The 22,104-nt window shown below is 39.3% G+C and overlaps 1 protein-coding gene across 5 annotated transcripts in view; it reads left to right on the forward strand.

Moving 5' to 3' along the window:
* Positions 1-22,104, forward strand: part of ubr1 (ubiquitin protein ligase E3 component n-recognin 1) — a 227,492-nt gene that overhangs the window by 118,191 nt on the left and 87,197 nt on the right. For all 5 annotated transcript variants that reach the window (XM_069917334.1, XM_069917337.1, XM_069917336.1 and 2 more), the window contains exons 24-27: positions 871-919; positions 16,167-16,321; positions 20,050-20,152; positions 20,972-21,081. In XM_069917334.1, the coding sequence (XP_069773435.1) occupies positions 871-919; positions 16,167-16,321; positions 20,050-20,152; positions 20,972-21,081 (417 nt within the window). The remainder of the gene's footprint in view (positions 1-870; positions 920-16,166; positions 16,322-20,049; positions 20,153-20,971; positions 21,082-22,104) is intronic.

Here is a 22,104-nt window from a genome sequence, read left to right on the forward strand (position 1 = left end):
ACATCCCAGTAGCGACAGCAAATCACTTGTATCAATATTTGAACAATAAAAAAACAAGGGAAGGCTTTTTAAGCATTAAAATCATGATGAATTCTCACCAAAAAAAAAATGCTGGCCACTGTCAATCACAGAGACCTCCCAACTGCCACTGCCCATCCCCGTCTTTCTCCCAGGTCATCGGAGTTCCCAACGCCCAAGTATCGACCCCTTGCCAAGGCCACTGTGCGTGTGTAGTAGTAGACAGGGGTATGGTTCTGAGTCGACATCGGGAGATCCAGTGTATCTAGGAGGGGAGGGGAGGGAGGAAAGGGGAGGGAACACCACTGAGCCCGAGGACCTGCTCCTGCCCGGGAAGCCTCTCTCCTTGATGATGCTGGGAGAAGGGATTTTTCAAACCACTTGTGGCTGGGAGGCAGTGGCACACAGTTGGAGAGAAAAGTCAATAGGGGTAGCTAAAGAAATGGAAAGAGAGGGGAGGGAGTTACCTGAAACGAGGACAATCATCGTTCTAATTTCATGTTGAGTGAATTTTTTTCCAACCTGTGAGGTCAGTTTGGCTCCAAAAAAATTTTGGATAAATGAGGATTTTAGATAATTGGAGTTGTACTGTATTTAACATGTTCCAAGGGTGTTGTAACCTCTGACTCAGCATGTTAAACATGCAAATCTTCCCACCAATTAATTGACTAATTACAAATAAGATAGTTTCAAATCAAATGGTATTGAAATAGATCATTCCAGACTGATAGAGGCTGCAGCAATGTGAACTGATTCGGCCCCCTAGACTTGCTATTTTTAAAATAAAGAGCTGTAGCAGATGTAATTTTAGTGTTTAAATGCTAATTGTCATCATTTGTTTGTTTATTGAAGGCTGAGGAAGAGCAGAAGAAAAAGAAAAAACAAGCCAACAGTGATGAAGGTAATTCAGGTTTCAATTTGTACCTAAGAATGTCATGTGCAAATTCAAGATAGGTATCCAACATTGTAATATCCTGTTTCAAGAAAGTATTTGGGCTGGAATGAAATAGTTCCTGTGATTTAGTCTGATGCCAGCATTCAGACTGCTCATCAGACGCTCCAGGCCAGTTCAGAAGCAGGTTGAAACCTGGCCAGCGGGGGCCATTCATGCACCTCAAGACTGCTTTGAGCGTGCTGACTGGAACATGTTCAAGGATGCTGCAACTGGTGGCAACTACATCAATATGGCATCAGCAAACAGCTACATCAGTAAGTGTTTGGACAACATCACTGTGCCCAAGACCAATCCTAAACCATGGATGACAGCGGAGGTGTGTGTACCGCTCAGGAACTGAGACGTGGCCGTCCAAGCTATCTCAAGCCATCAGGGAAACAAAGCGTGCACGTGCCCAGTGCATTCACAGTCACTTCCTGGACAGCAAGGACATGGGACGCATGTGGAAGGGCATCCAAGACATCATGAACCACAAAACTATACCATCTGCCTGTGCTGGTGATGCCTCCCTCCAGATGCACTGAACAACTTCTACGTGAAAGAGGACATTACAGTGAAGAAGGCCGTCACTCCTCCAAATGACCGGATGTTGTGTCTTGCAGTGGCCGATGTGAAGAGAGAGCTAATCAAGATCAACTCATGGAAAGCTGCTGGACCGGATAATGTTTCCGACAGAGTGCTCGGGATACGCAACTTAGCTAGCAAACATTCTCACCGACACTTTAACATCTCCCTGAAACGTGCTGTGGTCCCAATGTGCTTCAAAGCCTCCACCATTGTCCCCATGCCGAAGAAGTATTCTCCATGACTACCTCCCTGTCATTCTCACATCCATAATCATGAAATGCTTCAAGAGGCTCGTCATTGGGCATATCAAGCTCCTGCTGCCTCCATCACTAGACCCCCTGCAGTTCGCATACAGACCCAACCGCTCTACGGATGATGACATCGCCACTGCCCTCCATCTAGCCCTCCCCCACCTGGAAGACAAGGATTCGTATGTTCAAATGCTGTTTATTGACTTCAGCTCAGCAATCGACACAATCCTACTGCAGTACCTGATAAGAAAGTTGAGCCTGCTGGGTCTAAACACCTCCCTCTGCAATTGGATTCTTGACTTCCTGTTGGGGAGACCTTAGGCAGTCCGGATCAGAAATAGCATCTCTAAGTCCATCACACTGAGCACGGCGGTAGGTGGGGAGGGGGGGCAGCCCGGCCCAGGGCTGTGTGCTGAGTCCACTGCTGTTTACTCTGATGACCCACGGCTGTGCAGCTAAACACAGCTCGAACCAAGTCATCAAGTTTGCTGATGATACAACTGTGGTCGGCCTGATCAGTAAGAATGACAAGTCAGCATATAGAGGTGAGGTGCAGTCACTAACGGACTGGTGCAGAGCCAACAACCTGTATCTGAACGTTAAAAAAACCAAAAGAGATGGTTGTCATCTTCAGGAGGGCTCGGGAGGGACAACACTCTACTGACCATTTATGGCTCCACCAATGAGGTCGTCAAAAGTTCCTTGGAGTGCACTTGGCGGAGAACCTCACCTGGTCCCTTAACACGAGGTCTATAGCCTAGAAAGCCCAGCAGCGCCTCTAATTCCTGCAAAAGCTGAGGAAAGTCCATCTCCCACCCTCTATCCTCACTACATTCCACAGAGGAGAGATGGAGAGCATCCTGTGCAACTGCATCACTGCCTGGTTTGGAAGCTGTACCTCCTCGGATTGCAAGACCCTGAAGAGGATGGTAAAATCAGTGGAAAAGATCACTGGGGACTCTCTTCCTACCATGAAGGACATCTACAACACTCAATGTAGGTGAAGGACTCCACACACCCCTTGCGTAAACTGTTCTCCCTTCTGCCAGCTGGTAGGAGGTACTGCAGCACTCAGGCCCTTACATCCAGATTGGGCAACATCTTTTTCCTCTGAGCCATCAGGCTCCTGAATTCCCAGAACATTTGGGAAAGGGTACAGTGGTCTATTACTGCATATGTCTAAATATTTTAATGTGGTTAACTTCTATCCTAACTTATATTTTTGTAAATATGCTCCATGGTCTTGGTGGAATGTGATCTTATCTTTACTGTGTGAGCATGGGATGAATGAAAATTAAATGTGACTTGACTTGAGAAGTTTTTTTTAACATTTTGGCCCATGAATCCATGCAGCCCTAATTACACTCCCTTAACCTACACCCCAGTATGTTTTGAACAGTGGAAGTCCCTGGAGAAAACACTCGCAGACAAGGGGAGAACATACAAACTCCTTTCAGACTGTGTGGGTCAAGTATTGTTACAACTTGGGCATGGAGCTACCTTCTCCTCCCCCAATCAATTTCTCTCCTGCTAACTTATCCATGTCCACCTACAAAGCAGAACATTCAGTCTGCAGACACCGTTGAAGTAAATGCACATCCTGGAGAAGCTCAGCCAGTCAAACAGTGCACTTTATGTAGCAAAGATAAAGATACATAATCAACGTTTTGGGCTTGAGTCCTTCACCAAGCAAAAAGCAGGCAGGCATCTGAAAAACAAACAATGGTGAAGGGGCAATGGGAGGAACATTGGCCCACAGGCAAGAGGTCCATAGGTGGATATGGGTGAGAGGGTAGAAGAGAAAAAAGCTGGGAAGTGGTCCGGAGAGGGGATAGCACTCTGAATGGAGAGGGAAGGATCTGGATAGAAAAGGACTCTTATGTCCCTAGATCATCATAGGGCCTTGATTCTGCAAAAACTGTTGGCACCTTTCTGAATTAACTCACGATCTTGATATCTTAAACAACGAATAAGAACTGCCCGTGGAAATTGATCAGGAAAAGGTTTTCTTCATAACGCTGTGTTTATCCAATTCCAATCCTTCAGGAAAAGCGTCTGAACCTTCAGATCTGTTAAACAGTGTTCCAAATAATCTATTCATTCAGTATATTGATCTACAGTATCAGTACAATCACGAAATGCTCGCTTAATATCCTTAAACTCCCCCTGAACCACACCCACTTCTCTTAAACATTTAACTACATCTTGCTTAATCGATGCCACTTTGCCTCTTAATTCAGCAAATTGAAACTTGCTTTCTTGAAAACCTTGAGTAACTTGAACAGCCATATTATCCATATGTCGCATAAAGTCCTCTGAAACAGAAAGTGTAGTATCTTTTTCCACCTGCACTGTTTTGAAAGTCTGTAGAGTTGGAGATTTACTTCTAGAAGTTTTTCTAAGTTTTTGAAACATTTGAGGCCTACCTTTAATAAGTCTGGCAGCTTTCAATATCAAATCCAAGTCTTCTTCAGGGTATTCCTCCATCTCTTCTTATCCTTCCACCATTAAAGCAGATACAGCTGCAAATGCTGCCGCTGCATGGGCCTCCCGACTCCGGTTCAACATCGCCTCCCACATAGGTCCAACATGTTCAGAGCCTCGGGGAGAGTTGGCCCCGTCGTCAGGGCCTGTTCTGAAGTGACGCACATGCGTGAATCCTCGAGCATGCCCAGTCCTGACTGGGCCCTGTGATCGAGGCCCGACATTCCCACCATCGGGCTCGGCACGTCGGCAGTTAGTCCGACATGCTCGAGACATCAATCAGGTGTTTGCTTGAACTTCTTTGAAGCATCCTTAATCTTTTTTTTATTTTTTATTTTTCACACTATGAACCATATTAATCAAAATACACACAAACATTTCCCTCTTGAATATACACAGTGGCATTTTCTCTTCTTTTTCCCCACCCCTCCCTTCCCTCCCTCCTTCCCACCCCCCTCCAAACCCATTAAACGTTCAGCATATACAATACAATAAACCCATTAAACAATGTCATCATAAATGAAAATAAACAAGAAAATTGTGTCATCTACTTTTACATACTGGATCAGGTCATTTTGTCTTCTTCTCATTCTATAATTTTAGGGGGTGGAGGTCCGCGGTAGGCCCTCTCTGTTGTGTTCCATGTATGGTTCCCAAATTTGTTCAAATAATGTGACTTTATTTTTTAAATTAGATGTTATTTTATCCAATGGAATACATTTATTCATTTCCATGTACCATTGCTGTACTCTAAGGCTCTCTTCTGATTTCCAAGTTTACATTATACATTTTTTTGCTACAGCTAAGGGTTTCATAATAAATCTTTTTTGCGCTTCATCCAGTTTGAAGCCTATTTCTTTACTTCTTATATTACTTAGAAGAAAAGTCTCTGGATTTTTTGGTATGTTGCTTTTTGTGATTTTATTTAATACCTGATTTAGATCTTCCCAAAACTTTTTCACTTTCTCACATGCCCAAATTGCATTACTGTTGTTCCCGTTTCCTTCTTGGAGCGAAAACATCTATCTGATAATGTTGGATCCCATTTATTTAACTTTTGGGGCGTGATATATAGCCTGTGTAACCAATTATATTGTATCATGCGTAACCTCGTATTTATTATATTTTTCCTAGTTCCAGAGCACATCTTCTCCCATATTTCATTTTTTATCTTTATGTTTAGATCTTGTTCCCACTTTTGTTTGGGGTTTATAGCTTATTTCATCATTTTCTTTCTCTTGCTGCTTAATGTACATGTTTGTTATAAATCTTTTTATTATCGTTGTTTCTGTAATCATATTATTCAAAGCTGCTTCCTTCTGGAAATCTCAGCCTGCTTCCCAATTTGTCCTTTAAGTAGGTTTTCAGTTGGTGGTATGCAAACATTGTACCGTGAGTTATTCCATATTTGTACTTCATTTGTTCGAATCATAATAAATTATTTCCCAAAAAACAATTTTCTATTCTTTTAATCTGTTTTCTCTCCCATTCTCTAAAGGAAAGGTTATCTATTATGAAAGGGATTAGTTGATTTTGTGTCAATAATAATTTTGGTAGTTGGTAATTTGTTTTTTTTCCTTTCTACGTGAATCTTCTTCCATATGTTGAGCAGATGGTGCAGTACTGGTGAACTTCTATATTGCACCAGTTTTTCATCTCACTTATAATGTATATGTTTTGGTAACTTCTCCCCTATTTTATCTAACTCTATCTTGGTCCAATCTGGTTTTTCCCTTGTTTGATAAAAATCTGATAGATAGCTTAATTGTGCTGCTCTATAATAATTTTTAAAGTTTGGTAGCTGCAAACCACCTTGTTTGTACCATTCTGTTAATTTATCTTGCGCTATCCTCGGTTCCCCCCTTTCCATAAGAATTTCCTTATTATTCTCTTTAGTTCATTGAAGAATTTCTCTTTTAAGGGAATTGGTAATGATTGAAATAGGTATTGTATCCTTGGGAAGATGTTTATTTTAATGCAATTTACCCTTCCTATCAGTGTTAGTGGCAATTCTTTCCAATGTTCTAAGTCATCCTGTAATTTCTTCATTAATGGCTGATAAGTTAATTTGTATAGGTGGGCTAAATTATTATCTAATCTAATACCTAGGTATCGGATTGCTTGTGTTTGCCATTTAAATGGTGATTCTTTTTTAAACTCTGTGTAATCCGCATTATTCATTGGCATCGCTTCAGTTTTATTTGCATTGATGTTATACCCCAATATTTCTCCATATTCCTTCAATTTCTTATGTAATTCTTTTATTGATATTTCTGGTTCTGTTAAGTATACTATGCCCACCTCACTGACAAAAGGCAAAGGAGGAAAAACCCAACACCCAACCCCAACCAACAAATTTTCCCTTGCAACCGCTGCAATCGTGTCTGCCTGTCCCGCATCGGACTTGTCAGCCACAAACGAGCCTGCAGCTGACGTGGACTTTTTACCCCCTCCATAAATCTTCGTCCGCGAAGCAAAACCAAAGAAGTATACTATGATGTCATCTGTGAATAAACTGATTTTATATTCCTTCTCCTTTATTTTTATCCCTTTTATTTTATTTTCTGTTCTTATCAGTTTTGCCAAGGGTTCTATTGCTAAAACGAACAGTGAGGGAGATAGTGGACGTCCCTGCCTAGTTGACCTACTTAATTTAAATTGGTTCGATATATATCCATTTACTGTCACCTTCGCCAATGGTCCCTTATATAAAGCTTTAATCCAATTAATATATTTTTCTGGTAGGTTGAACCTCTGTAATACTTTGAATAAAAAATTCCATTCTACCCTGTCAAAGGCTTTCTCTGCGTCTAAAGCAACAGTCACTGTTGGTATCTTATTTCCTTGCACGACATGGATTAAGTTAATGAACTTACAGACAATGTCCGTTGTTCGTCTTTTAATAAATCCAGTTTGATCTAATTTTACTATTTTTGGTACACAGTCGGCCAATCTGTTTGCTAATAGTTTTGCTATTATCATATAATCTGAATTAAGTAGAGATATTGGTCTATATGATGCTGGTGTTAGTGGATCTTTCCCCATCTTTGGTATTACTGTTATTACATGAATCTGGCAAGTTTTGTGTTTCTTCTATCTGGTTCATTACTTCCGGGAGAGGAGGAATTAATAACTCTTTAAATGTTTTATAGAATTTTATTGGGAGTCTATCCTCTCCAGGCATTTTATTGTTCATTAGCTTTTTTAATATATCCTGTATTTCCTCTATTTCAAATAGTATTATCAATTTGTTTTGCTCCTCTTCTTGCAATTTCAGAAATTCAATTTTAGCTAAAAACTCATCTATTTTGTCTTCTTTCCCTTCGTTCTTAGTTCGGTATAATTGTTCATAGAATTCCTTAAAGTTTTCATTGATTTCTGTTGGGTTATATGTAATTTGTTTGTCCTTTTTCCTTGATGCCAATACAGTTCTTTGAGCTTGTTCTGTTTTAAGTTGCCAGGCTAGTATTTTGTGCATTTTTTCTCCTAGCTCGTAATACTTCTGCTTTATTTTCATTATGTTCTTCTCCACCTTGTACATTTGTAATGTTTCATATTTTATTTTTTTGTCCGCCAATTCTTTTTTTTTGTTGTATCTTCCCTTGTTGCTAGTTCTTTTTCTGTACTTACTATTTCCCTTTCCAACTGTTCTATTTCTCGATTGTAGTCCTTTTTCATCTTAGTTACATAACTTATTATCTGCCCTCTTATGAAGGCTTTCATTGCATCCCATAATATAAATTTGTCTTTCACTGATCCCGTATTTATTTCAAAGTATATTTTAATTTGGCTTTCAATAAATTCTCTAAATTCCTGTCTTTTAAGTAGCATGGAGTTTAATCTCCATCTATATGTTCTTAGTGGGATGTCCTCCAGTTCTATTGCTAATAACAGGAGTGAGTGATCAGATAACAATCTAGCTTTATATTCCGTTTTCCTAACTCTCTCTTGGATATGGGCTGACAACAGGAACAGGTCAATCTTTGAATATGTTTTATGTCTACTCAAATAATACGAGTATTCCTTCTCGTTTGGGTGTTGCCTCCTCCATATATCCAAAAGTTGCATTTCCTGCATTGACTTAACCATAAATTTGGCTACTTTATTCTTTTTGCTAGTCTTTTGTCCAGTTTTATCCACTTTTGGATCCAAATTAAGGTTAAAATCTCCTCCTATCAATATATTCCCCTGCATATCTACAATCTTTAAAAAAATATCTTGCATAAACTTTTGGTCCTCTTCATTAGGTGCATATATATTGACCAAATTCCAGAATTCTGAATATATCTGACACTTTATCATTGCATACCTCCCTGCTGGATCTATTATTTCCTCCTCTATTTTGATTGGTACATTTTTATTGATTAATATAGCTACACCTCTGGCTTTTGAATTATATGATGCTGCCGTTATGTGCCCTACCCAGTCTCTCCTCAATTTATTATGTTCCACTTCAGTTAGATGCGTTTCCTGCACGAATGCTATATCTATTTTTTCTTTTTTCAGTAAATTTAATAGCCTCTTCCTTTTGATTTGGTTATGTATTCCATTAATATTTATAGTCATATAGTTCAACATGGCCATCTCATATTCTGTTTACACCTCATTTCCGCATCCTCACCACCACCTTTCCCCTTTTCCCCCATTTTCATCTCTCAGTTTTCCTTTTTTTTAACTCAATGTATGACAACACTTCTAAAACATAAAATACTTCAACCACTCCCATATCTAAAATTCCCTTAACCCCAAGTGTCCCGTCCCCCCCTCTGAGTCGCCCCTTGTCCCTTGCCGGGCAACCACAACTCCCCTCTCCATTTGGATTGTGAACCCTTTCGCAAGTGTCAACTGATTTCGCAGTGACTGTTATTCTCTCCCACCCAACCCCCTCCAGAAAAGACTTTTATCTTCACATTAAAACAAAGCACATCCTCTTTTCTTCTCTTTTCCCCCCTCCTTTTTCCCCCTCTCCCTTACTTCCCTTTTCTTTCCCTTCTTTAGTTCTTACTTATACATTATTTTTAGATCTTTATATTTAGTTTGTCATCGTTCTTCGTTCTTGTTACATCTCTTCATCTCTCTTTCTGTCCTGCAGGCATTCTACTTTCTCTGGATTTGCGAACATTCTGTTTTGCTCCCCCGGGATAAATATTTTAAGCACAGCTGGATATCTTAACATAAATTTATAGCCTTTGTTCCATAGGATCGATTTTGCTGTGTTAAACTCCTTCCTCTTCTTTAGGAGTTCAAAACTTGTGTCTGGGTTAAAAAAAAAAAAAAATTTGACCCTGGTACTCCAATGGTTTTTTGTCTTCTCTAATTTTATTCCTTGCCTTTTCCAATATATTTTCTCTTGTCGTGTATCTCAGAAATATTACTAAAACGGATCTTGGTTTTTGTTGTGACTGTGGTTTCGGGGCTAGTGTTCTGTGTGCCTTTTCTATTTCCATTCCTTCCTGTATTTCTGGCATTCCCAGTACTTTTGGGATCTATTCTTTTATAAATTCCTTTGTATCTGTGCCTTCTTCATCTTCCTTTAGGCCCACTATCTTTATATTCTTTTGCCTACTATAGTTTTCCATTATGTTCATCTTCTGAGCCAACAACTCTTGTGACTCTTAAGTTTTTTGTCACTTTCTTCCAATTTTCTTCTTAAGTCATTCACTTCCATTTCTACAGCCATTTCTCGTTCTTCCACATTTTCTAATCTTTTCCCAATTTCTGTTATGACCAACTCTATTCTACTCACTTTTTCTTCTGTACTTTTCATTTTTCTTTTCATTTCACTAAATTCTAACATCAACCATTCTTTTAATGCTTTCATTTGTTCTTGAAATTTTTTTTATCTATGTACTGTCCATCTATTTTACCTTCTATTCCTCTGTGCAGAGCTTGGTGTTCTTCTTCTTCTTCATCTGTGTCTGCTCTTGCGTTTGTGTCTTCTATTTCTCGTCCTTTTATCTGTGTCTCTTCTGACTTTCTTGTGAGCTGCTTGTCTCAGTTTGTTGGGTATTTTTTTCATAGTTATCTGTTGGGGTTCCTGTTGCTGTTTTTCTTTCTTATCACTCCCTTTCCCATTGCTTTCCTTTTCTTCCAGCTGACAGCCCTGCTGTCGGGCATCTCTCAGCTGGTCTCACTGTTCAAGTTCACTCCACAGCTGGGCCCCCCCTCCCGTCGGTGTTTTCCTTTTCCGTGTTGCGTACTTCTGTTTAGCTCAGTGAGCCATTTTTGCAGTCCTGCGGTTGGGAGGTTGCGACCCTGCGGGGTCTCCACTAACCTCGGGGAGCAGGTTCCTCTGTCAACGGCGGGACCCTGCCTCTTCATGCAGGTAAGGCCTTCTCCTTTCTATTCTGGCATCTTTCCTTTTTTTTTCCTGTTTTTGGTTTTTCCTTCTTAGGTGCCATTTTCTTTCTTTTCTCCACACCTTTATCTTTTATTTGTTATGTTTTTTTTGAGCTTTGCATTTTCTTCACTTTATTTCTTCTTTTCTGGAGAGGGATGGTATTCTCCACTGGCCACTACTCCATCATGTGATTCCTCTCTAGCATCCTTATTCTTGATGCATCATAAGTGGAAGCAAGTTTCAAGCCCTAACACGTTGCCTCTTGTACTGTTTTCTGACTGATTGCATCACAGTCTGGTTTGGTAATTTGAGTGCCCAGAAACACAGAAAGCAGCAAACGTAGCCAGGTCCATTACAGGGTCCGACTGCCCATCTATTGAAGTCATCTGTGTGAGGTGCAACCTCAAAAAGGCAGCCAACATCATGAATGATCCTCATCACCCTGTTCGCAAACTCTTCTCACTGCTACCTTCAGGTTGAAGCTGCCACATCTTGAAGATCAATACTTCGAGGTTCAAGGACAGTTTCTTTTCAAAGGCTAACTGGCTCTTGAAACATTAATCCAGGGCTGCTCCAACACCACAAAAATGACTTTTTGCACTATTGTAATGCCACTTTTTTCTTGCACTTCTCTTTTGATTAATTTGATAGAGAGAAATATTACATATTTTAGATATTAGAGGTTTTTTATAACGCAATACAGAATATGAGTCACATAAATTATACATTGTCTTATATAATTCTCAAAAAAGTGAGATATCCTTTGAGAATTTCACCTTGCATTCTAATACTGAGATGTACATTGTGATTATCTAAATAGACCAATGTCTTCGAGTTATGAAAAAACAAAAATAAGAAGGAAAGAAAGAAAACACATACTAATCTAACCCCTCCCACTAAAGATGGTCACCTGCAAATAAATTTTAAAGGATCGAGTATCAGCTCTTGGGCGTCAGATAGAAAAGCCCAAGAGCAGGGGTTCCCAACCTTTTTGTTCCTCTGTACCCCTTGGACATTTTTATCGGTTCCCGTGTACCCCTAAAAATTAAGGATTAAAAAAAACACAACATTGTGCAGTCTGACTGCAGATTACAACACCACGTACTGAACGGTAGAGGTTATTCTCTCAGATCCAATGTACCCCCTGAAAAGTGCAAATGTACCACTGGTTGGGAACCCCTGCCCCAGAGCACTCCTGCCGAAGAAATCAAATTATGATAATAGTCCATGAATAGGCCCCATATCTTGTCAAATTCAACCTTTATCACCTTAATTTTCTCCAAACTCAAGCAAGACATAACATCCTGAACCATTGCACATGAGTTGGTGCTATGGTGTCTTTCCACCTTTTCAAAATTGTTTGTCTGGTCATCAATGAAGTTAAAGCTACAATTCTTTTTTGAATTGAATTCAAGGAAATCCTCTCTTCTAGAGAATAACCAAACAAAGCAATAAAAGGATTTTTCTTGCACTTCTGCAGCTGTGAGTATTTATCATCTGTCCATCCTTTGTTTCTTACGTATTTTTATGTTCAGCTGCAGCAAGCAAGAATTTTCTTGCATACTGTAGATGTATATAAGAATAAACATTATCATGACTTTCAAAAATATAAATGCCTCAGCCACCTTAATTTTTTTTAACTTTAATCTTTTCTGATTTTAGTTGCATCTTTATAACTCTTTTGTGCACTTGTTTAGTGTATCATATTAAGATGAATCTTCGGATGGGCTTGCCCATGTTTGGGGTTCCAGCCTTGTATCTGGCATTTTGCAGTCCATACTGCTCATTGTGCCTATGGAGCAGTAATCCGTGAAGAATGTTATGGCTCCATAACTCTCCACTGGAGGCAAAAACACATCATTCCCAATAAACTAAAAAGGAAAACACATCTGTTAGAAAATCAATGAATAATCCTTGCCATTTGGTTTAATTAAATTGGTTTAAATGTATTTTTTTTTAGTCTTCTTTTTTTTTTAAATTTTTTATTTTTCACACCATAAATCACATTAGCCATGATATACACTATTTCTTTTTCACACATATACAGTGACTTTTTCTCCCCCCCCCTCCTCCCAAGCCACCCCCCCACCCCCCCCCCCTCATCCATTTTAGGTATACAATCTAGGTTGCATTAAGCCAGTCAGACAATGTTGTCATTCAACAAAAATACACCAGAAATTCTACTGAGTCCATTCTTTTCTTTCCTTCTCCTTCCATCAACTTAGGTAATGTTTGTCCCCGGTAGGTTTTCGCTATTGTATTTAATGTAAGGCTCCTATACTTGTTCGAATATTTCAATATTATTTCTTAGCCTATATGTTATTTTTTCTAATGGAATACATTTATTCATTTAAATTTAGTAGTTTCTTCCTTTTAATTTGGTTATGTATTCCATTAATATTTAAAGTCATGTAGTTCAGCGTAGCCCTTTTATATTTTGTTTATCTTCTCTTTCCGTTTTTCCATCATTACCTTTCCTCCTTTTCCATTTCTGTTTTCTTATTTTCAACTCTTTATAAGACAACATTCCTACAACATCCAACATTTTCCTTATTCTCCTATTTCTATCTTATTTATCCCCAATCTCCCCTACCCCTCCTGAGTTGTCCTTTATCCCTTGTCGGACAACCACATCTCCCCTCTCCATTTGGATTTGCGAATCCACTCGCAAGCGTCAACTGATTTTGCAGTGACCGCTATTTCCCCTCACCGCGCCCCCCCCAGAAAAGATTTCACTTTTCATATGTCACAAAGGTCACTCTTTTAATTCCCTCCTTATTCTCTCTATTCCATTACCTTCCCTTATTAATTCTTGTCTATACTATCTATATTTTCCTCTAAGTACAGATACATTCACGTATGCACATTGTCTCTATTCACTCTTATACCTCTTTACCCGCATACATATCAATCGTGATCATTTTTACTCTCATTACCCGTCTTCATCCCTCAGTCTATTTTTGTCTTTACCCACATACATATCAATCGTGATCATTTTAACTCTCATTACCCGTCTTCCTCCCTCAGTCTATTTTTGTAATTGTTCTGCAAATTTTCGTGCTTCTTCTGGATCCGAGAATAGTCTGTTTTGTTGTCCTGGAATAAATATTTTCAATACCGCTGGATGCTTTAGTATAAATTTATACCCTTTCTTCCATAAAATCGCCTTTGCTGTATTGAACTCTTTTCTCTTCTTTAGGAGTTCAAAACTTATATCTGGATAAATGAAGATTTTTTGCCCTTTATACTCCAATGGTTTGTTGCCCTCTCTTACTTTTTCCATTGTCTTCTCCAGTACCTTTTCTCTTGTAGTATATCTTAGGAATTTTACTACAATAGATCTTGGTTTTTGTTGTGGTTGTGGTTTAGAGGCCCATACTCTATGTGCCCTTTCTATTTCCATTTCTTGCTGTAGTTCTGGACATCCTAGGGTCTTAGGGATCCACTCTTTTATAAACTCCCTCATATTCTTGCCTTCTTCATCTTCCTTAAGGCCCACTATCTTTATGTTATTTCTTCTGTTATAATTTTCCATTGTATCTATTTTTTGAGCTAGTAGTTCTTGTGTCTCTTTAGTTTTTTTATTAGATTCCTCCAATTTCTTTTTTAAGTCTTCTACCTCCATTTCTGCTGCTACTGCCCGCTCTTCCATCTTGTCCATTTTCTTTCCCATTTCTGTTAAGGTCATCTCTATTTTATTCATTTTCTCTTCTGTGTTGTTTATTCTTTTTCTTAAATCCTTAAATTCCTGTGTTTGCCATTCTTTAAATGACTCCATGTATCCTTTAATAAGAGAAAGTATATCCTTTATCTTGCCTTTCTTTTCTTCTTCTATTTCACTGTACTCTTCCTCTTCCTCTTCTTCTTCCTCTGGGTTGGCCATCTGTTGTTTCTTTGGTGCCCTTTCCTTCTCTTCTTTCTTGTTTCTATTGTCTTCTGTGGTCTCTTCTTGCTGCAGGTGTTCTGCAGCTGTCGTTGCCGGCTGTGGAGATCGACTCCCCAGCTGGTCCCCCCTCCCGTCGGTGTGTTTTTTTTCATGCGCGGTTGCGCACTTTTACTCGGCTCAGCGAGCCATTTTTGTAGTCCATTATTTACCGACCTGAGGGAGCGGGTTTCTCTCTCCGCAGCGGCCTCTTCGGACAGGTAAGGCCTTCACCTTTTTCCTCCTTTGTCTTCTCTTCCTCTCTTACCGTTACTTTCGATTTTTCTTTTTTTGTCGCCATCTTCTTTCCACCTTTATACTCACTTTTCTGTAACTTTTATTTCTGTGCCTTTGTGTTTTCCTTTGTTTTTCCCGACTTTTCTGGAGAGGACTGGAGTTCACCGTCCGGCCACTACTCCATCACGTGACTCCCCCGGTTTAAATGTATTTTTGATGTTAATTATTTTCTAAGTGTAGTTTTCTAATTTTGTTTAATCACCTACTTGGTGTTTTGGTTTGCTTGGAGATTTTTAAATAATCTAGTTAAATTTTGAGAGGTTTGATAATTGGGAAGTTTTAGGATGAGCTTTCATTACCTTAAGCCTTTCCAGAAATACAGTCAGCCACAGGGAAAACACCTGCACTGTGGTGACACGAAAGTCAGAGGAGATAAAACATGGAAATGACCCTTCAGCCAATAGAATCTCTACCAGCTATCAAATGCCCGTTCTTACTTTAATGCTATTCTAACACAATTTATATCTCTGACATTCCCACTAACTTCCCTCTAGATTCTACCATTCACCTGCATGTTAGGGCAATTAACCTACTAACTCGCATGTTTTGGGATGTGGGAAGAAACATATGTAACCATAGGAAGAAAGGGCAAACTCCACTCTGTGCCATGGGTCAGGATTAAATCCTCGTCACTGAAATTGAGGCAACAACTTTACTCACTGTGTACTGTGGTGCCCTGCTGAGAAGTTGGAAGAAATGATGTTTATTTATCATCATCTGGGAAAGGAACAGGCCTTTTGGCCCATCATGTCAGTGCTGATCATCAAGTCACATCTCGACTGAGACTTTTACCAGCACTTAATGTGTGGCCTGCCATGCCTTGGTGGTTCAGCTATTCATCCACATGCTGCTTAAATGTTGAGAGTTTGTGCCTCCTCTACCTTCTCAGGCAGTTTCAAATTGCAGTTATCCTCTGGATGAAAACAAATTCCTTGAACCTACTGAAAGCATTTGCTCCTCACCTTAAACTTGTTCGCTCTAATCATAGTAAGACTATCTATGGGGCAAAGTTTATTTACTTTCCACCCTGTCAGTGCCTCTTGTCATTTTGCATGCCTGAGGTCCATCATTGTTGTCTCTCCCTCAAGAGAAACAAACCCAGCTTTATTCAGGCTCTCCTCATAAATGAAACAGTCCATCCCAAGGTCAGAGGAAGATTTGTCCCATTTGTTGTGGAAGTGAGGGAGCCCTGTTGGGCAGCTAGCTATTGAATGAGAATCCTCGGGATTTAAAGTTTAATGCTGTGATTTTATTTTTATGCCTCCCTTTTCATCTGTGATTTGTGTACCAATATTTTCACTCTATTCAAGAAATTAACTGTGTGTTTTGCAGCTCTTCCACCCCCTGCGCTTCCTCAGTTCTTTCCAACGTTTGCAAAGGTTGTGAACATTTTGAACTGTGACGTCTTTATGCTGATCCTCAGAACAGTTCTTCAACGAGCTGTAGATTCCATTAGTCAGTTGTGCAGTGAAGCTATGATACAGAAGGTATGAATTTAAAGGATTAAATTTATTTTGAAAAATTCAATTGGATTTACTTTGTCATAAATGGACCTTTTTAAACATTTAGTTTGAGAACAAAGAAATGGGGTCTCTGGTTCTTCTATATTGTATTTTGTGAGAGTAAATTTATTTTGAACTTCATGTTCCTTCTGCTTTCCAATTTAACCATTTAACTATCAATTTACAGCTGTGTAAAAGAAAAGTTAGTTGTATTCTTAATTGCTCAAGGTTATTGCATCTGTTGTGTTGACAGGTGACCAGCAAATAGGAGAATGCTGTTAGTCACTACTTGTTTATTGTTTTAGAATTTCACACTTCTTCTAAGCACAGATACTATTAGAAATGCTGTTCTCCTGGACATCTCTAGGGCCTTTTATAGAGTGAAAAAATGCAACCATACAGGTGCAGAACTTACCATCATAGATGCTCCATGAGCGGCTCCAAGGCACCAACTCCAATCCCTCTTCAAACTAGTGTCAGCGGTGGAATGGAGTGCTCTGCAATGTACTGCTGTCAGCCCCCAACCCAGGAGCCACCACCAGAGCTCCCATGATGATTGGTGCTGGGGTTTGGACTCCCTCCTGGTACCCGGAAATGTCCTCCTCGTTCCCCAAAGCCATCAAAACTAAGGAGCAGAAGGGCAGCGAGGAGCCGGAGGCCCAGCGGGGACAAGGAGACTCAGAGCCCACCGAACCTCTGGGACCAGAGGGCGAAAGGAGCTGGGTGCTCAACTCCATGGCCTAGGAGGAAGGAGGACAGATGCTGAGGAGTGGAGATGGATACAAGAGGGGAGCAAGGAGCTGGAGGGGGAGTACCAGGCAGAAGAGCTGGAAGAATGATAAATATGCATTTCCCAGAGCGGTTCCAGCTGTGAGGAGGGTTGTGGGTAACGAAGATGGCCATTGCTTGGTGCGTTCGTTAGACCTCGTGGCAATGGGCAGCACTACGTCACCACTCACCCTGCCTCCATAAGCTCTGGAGGACGCTAAGAAGCACTGCTCTTCATAAAAGTGGTGCAGGAGCAACCTTTTAGAGTTGCTCCATAAAAAGGTAAGTTCAAATTTTTATTTGCAGATAGAGCTGGCCTTGAGCTGGAGCTCCAGCATAAAAACACCTTCTGAAAGCCCAAGCTCCTCGTTGCAGCTTGAAATTCAAACCCTGGGGGGGTGTGGCAAGATGGCGTAGAGTCTAGACGTGTAATCTCGACCTCTCTGACCAGACTTTTAAGAACCCGTTTTTAACTCTTTGTTTTCAGGTTTAAATTTTTTAAAACTTAGTTTAATGTATCAGGGAATTGTTATGGTTATTAACGGTAAAAAGATTAAACCTCAAGTACAGAAGAAACTACATTTTCGGAGTGTTGAAGATTTAGAGCATAAACAGTCTGCTACAATTTCAGGTTTGCTTGCTTTCAAGCCTAAACCACAGAGATTGCCTGTGGGAGCTGAAAAAATGACTACTACTCACCAGGAGAAGGACATCGCTGGAATTACCCGTTCTCAGAAGGAAGGTGCATGTGCCCCCGATGTGTATCCTGATTCTGGCAGCCTGCCGACTTTAATGGAGGGGGCACACAAGAAGACGACTCCATTGCTTGAAATGCCCTAGGAAGTGTTCCAACCTGAATATCTTGATCTTTTCCGTGAGTTTTTTGAAGCAACAATGGGTTGTGGGGGGAGAACAGCGTTGGCCCCCTGTGGAAGTTGGGGTGCTGTCGCTGGGAGGCCAGACCCATAGTAAAACTGTTAAACTGCCTGTTGTTGCAATGCAGCAGGAGCTGCAGTTACCTGGTTCTGCCACTACGCAAGAAAAAACGGGGCGAGCTTTTCGGAATTACAATGTAAACAGCTAAGCCTTATCATTCAGCCTATGCTGAATGAAATGTCTCAGAGGCTCAGTTTGGAACTGGATACAGTTAAAATACGTGTGGAAGCATCTTGTGAGGATTTTAAACAATTTTAGGCTGATTTTTTGAAATGTCAACAACAAGTGGCTTCTAATACAGAAAAGGAGTTGGAGGTGGAAAAATCCGTTAAAGAATTGCGAGAACATGAGAGGGAGCTAGAGAGGAAAGTAGATTATTTGGAGAATCAAAGTAGAAGGAATAATGTGAAGATTATTGGTTTGCCAGAAGGTATGGAAGAACAAGATCCTCTTCGTTTTTTTACCGAATAGATTCCACAAATACTGGGGCAGGAATTTTTCTCTGGAGGTCTGGTATTGGAAAGAGCTCATAGAGCCTTAAGAAGAAGACCTCTGCCTGGTCAACCACCGAGACCTGTGATAATTCGATGTTTGAATTATTTGGACAGAGAAACGATACTTCGTTTAGTAGTGCAAAACGCAAGACAACGACAAGCTCCATTAATGATTCAGAATAGTAGAGTTTTTTCTATCCTGATTTGAGTCAAGAGGTTATTCAGCGTCGGCATCGATTTAATCCAGTTAAAGAAGTTTTGTGGCGTAAAGGTTATAAGTCTACTTTTCGCTATCCGGCAGTGTTGAAGGTATTTTGTGGAGACTTTCAATCTTGGTTTTTTGAGAATGAGTGTGAAGCAATGAGTTTTGCTGACTTGTTGCCAGATGTAAGAGGACAAAGACGTAGCCCACCATTATCTCCTAAAGAAAAATCTGGTTGTTCTGGAAATGGAAGAAATGGGAGAAATGGGAATGGAAAGAGTCCGTTACCTTGAAATGGGGTCGCCGAGTCTGGAATTTCTTATTTTTATTTTTTTATGTCATTATGATATCTTGTTGTTATTCTTTGTTTGGCTGGGGAGGGAGAAATTTGCTCAATGTTCTACTAGTCATCAGCCACTGGTGGGTGATCCACACCCAACTTTTGTTTAGGGATTACTACCTTTTGGTAGTTTTTTTTGGGGGGGTGGTTATTTTCTTTTTATCTTTTTTTTATTTTCATTTTATTTAGACTTTAATTTGTGGTTTCTGTTTCTCCTATTGGAGGGCCTATTTACGTTGATCTGAGTCTTTATATATTGATATTATTAGTTTTTAGTAATATTAGTGGATATGTCAAAGTTGAAGTTTGTTACTTAATGTTCGGGGTTTAAACAGTCCGATTAAGCATAAGCGTATTTTTATCAAGTTCGATCTTTGGTAAAACATGTGTTTGGTAGAGATATGATTTTACCTGAAATGATTAAATTTGAGACTTTTGGCATAATGAGATGAAATATTGTTTAATAATGGAAAAAAAATACATATGTTTCGCGGATAACTATATATTTTTTTATTAATAGGTGGTTGTTATCTTCAGAATATTTACATTTTGATTTATATTGACTAGATTTTAATATGTATGCTTTGCTTTTCTTTATTTTTTTCTTTTTTCTTTAAGGCTCTCCTTAGGAGAGTTGGCTGAAAGGGGGGGGGGGTTTCTTTCCTTTTTTTCTTTTTTTTAATATATTATAAAATATAACATTCATGCTTTGTTTATTGTTATATATGTTACTTATTATCTGTATTTTGAATGAATAAATAAAGTTTAAAAAAAATAATAAATTCAAACCCTCTTGAACCTTTTCCAATAACTTCAGCACTCTGGGAGTGAAGAGATAGAGGAAAATGGGGAATCTAAAACACTTAATTAAATTGATCTTTTAAATCAGTGGAATAATGTTAATGGTTTCTGTGTTAATTACATAATATTGTGTGGGTAACAGCATCAGATTGTGCCTTTCTTCATTATATAGACCCTTCATCTTGTCTGCATGGCTCTTCAAGAAGAACAGAGACAATTGAAAGAAGTCATTGCAGAAGAAGATGTGACTTTTGATGTCTATCTCAAAGCAACAAGCAAGTATTTGAGCTGCTTTGGAATTTGAAATGCATTTGTAGTTGTTAACCATTGCTTCTGTCCTAATAGTTTATATTGTTCCATTGCAATTGGTTCAGATCATATTGCAGAAAAAGTTGTGATGGGTTATATCACCATTCCTACTGTGATACTCGTGTCACATTGGGGCAATGCAGCTGTTAGTTCTAACACTGTCATTCAAAATTATGTTTTGGTGTTTTAGGTGGACTCCAGGCCAACTGTGTCATACTACTACAGTCAATTGCCTGAATTCTGTCTAAGGGGCATGAACTTGTGCATCCCCCCACCCCTGAATTGTACTGCTGCAGTCTGAGCAGGCTGTAACCAGCCTATTAGGTATCTTGTTTGGTATATGGTGCAAGGTTATCCCTTTGGAATGTTGTGGATTTTGCCAGCATTGAACTTCTAACAGTCATATCTCCCTTCAGTGACAGAGAATTGAAATTCCATAGTTAACAAGGATTCCTTTTGCTGAATTGAATCTTTAATGCAACATGATATTTTTTTCCTGAAGTTGTATAGGTTTTTTTTCTTAATGCAGTTTCATGCGTTTTTCCCCCCTGCTCATTCCATTGCCCAGTTGTGATCCAAACATTTATGTTTGTCAAGCCAGTAATGTTGCTAAATTGCAACTCTTTTTATTAACTAAATTAGGATTTTAAAAAGATAAGAATCTAACTTTGCAGAGCATTTTGTGTGAAAATGCCATTGCCAGTGATGGTACAAGACCAGTTTACTTGTATTCTTCTGGGTGCATATTCAGTTGTCTTAAATTTCTTTTTTGGTTATTTTGAAAGGGATGGGAAGTTCTGCCGTGAATGCTGAGAGTATTCTGTCACTCCTAGAGAAGCTAAAACATGTACCTCAATTGGATGCCCAGAAGGACATGATTATTTATACCTTGCAGGTAAAACAAATAATATCATGAACATTTACTGGTATGCTTTTTTCAAAGTTTTGAAACTGAGATTGAATGGTCATACTTGGCAAGGATTGAGAGTTTTGGAATCGGACAGGCAAATGGATTTAAAGCAATCATTTGTGATACAATTGAAGAATGGGTTTGAATAGCTTCCTCCTACTACCATGTTCTCAGTGTACAAAGATGTTAGCATTCAGCTCCTGGGTTGTAAGTTTGACTGAAGGCCCTTGCATTACAGATTTATTCTTGAAAACTACATTTTGCTGTCTCATCCTACTTGAGATGTTGATGGACTATTTAGAAAATATTTTTTGTGACTTAAGCAAAACTTGGTAAAACTGCAGCAGTAAAATTACAGAACAGATATATTTTCTGGTGGGGGAGAGGGAGAAAGAATAAGGGAGCGCATACTCCATTTATAAGGGAAATCAGAAAGCATGCTTGTTCAATTGATAGGAAATTGGGAGTACATTTCTCAAAAAAGATGTTGAGGCAGGAGTTTAATTTGAATTTCCCAGACTGAAATCTGTTAATTTTTGTTCTGCATAATGAGAAATGCATACCAGTGTTGGGTGAATGGGAAAAGAAAGATTAACTAAATGGTGAAAATAGGCAGCTGGGGATGAATGATTTTGTTCTTGAGTAGAATTGTTGAACTTTAACCCTGCATCTTTCTGACCAACAGTATTACTGTAAATATACTTGTAATAGAGAAAAGAAGCTCTTAAAGTAACCATTTTTTTCCCTGATCTAATGAAATACCTAGCTCTAATACTGTGGCTGCAAGATTTATTATTTTGATTTGTTACAAATTACTGTGGACTAGCCTGACAACCTAATGATTAGAAATAACATTGATTGCCATCTAAATTCTGTGGACTTGGTGAGCATTTACGTGCGCATGAACTCCACTAGCACTTGGGAGATAGATTAGGTACTTTGAAATACAAGACATTGAGCTCTTAAATTGCTTTGCTGCCTTAAATTCTTTAATTTCCTGCTTTTTAA

Source organism: Narcine bancroftii, chromosome 2 (genome assembly GCF_036971445.1).
Source record: "Narcine bancroftii isolate sNarBan1 chromosome 2, sNarBan1.hap1, whole genome shotgun sequence".
NCBI lineage: Eukaryota > Metazoa > Chordata > Chondrichthyes > Torpediniformes > Narcinidae > Narcine > Narcine bancroftii.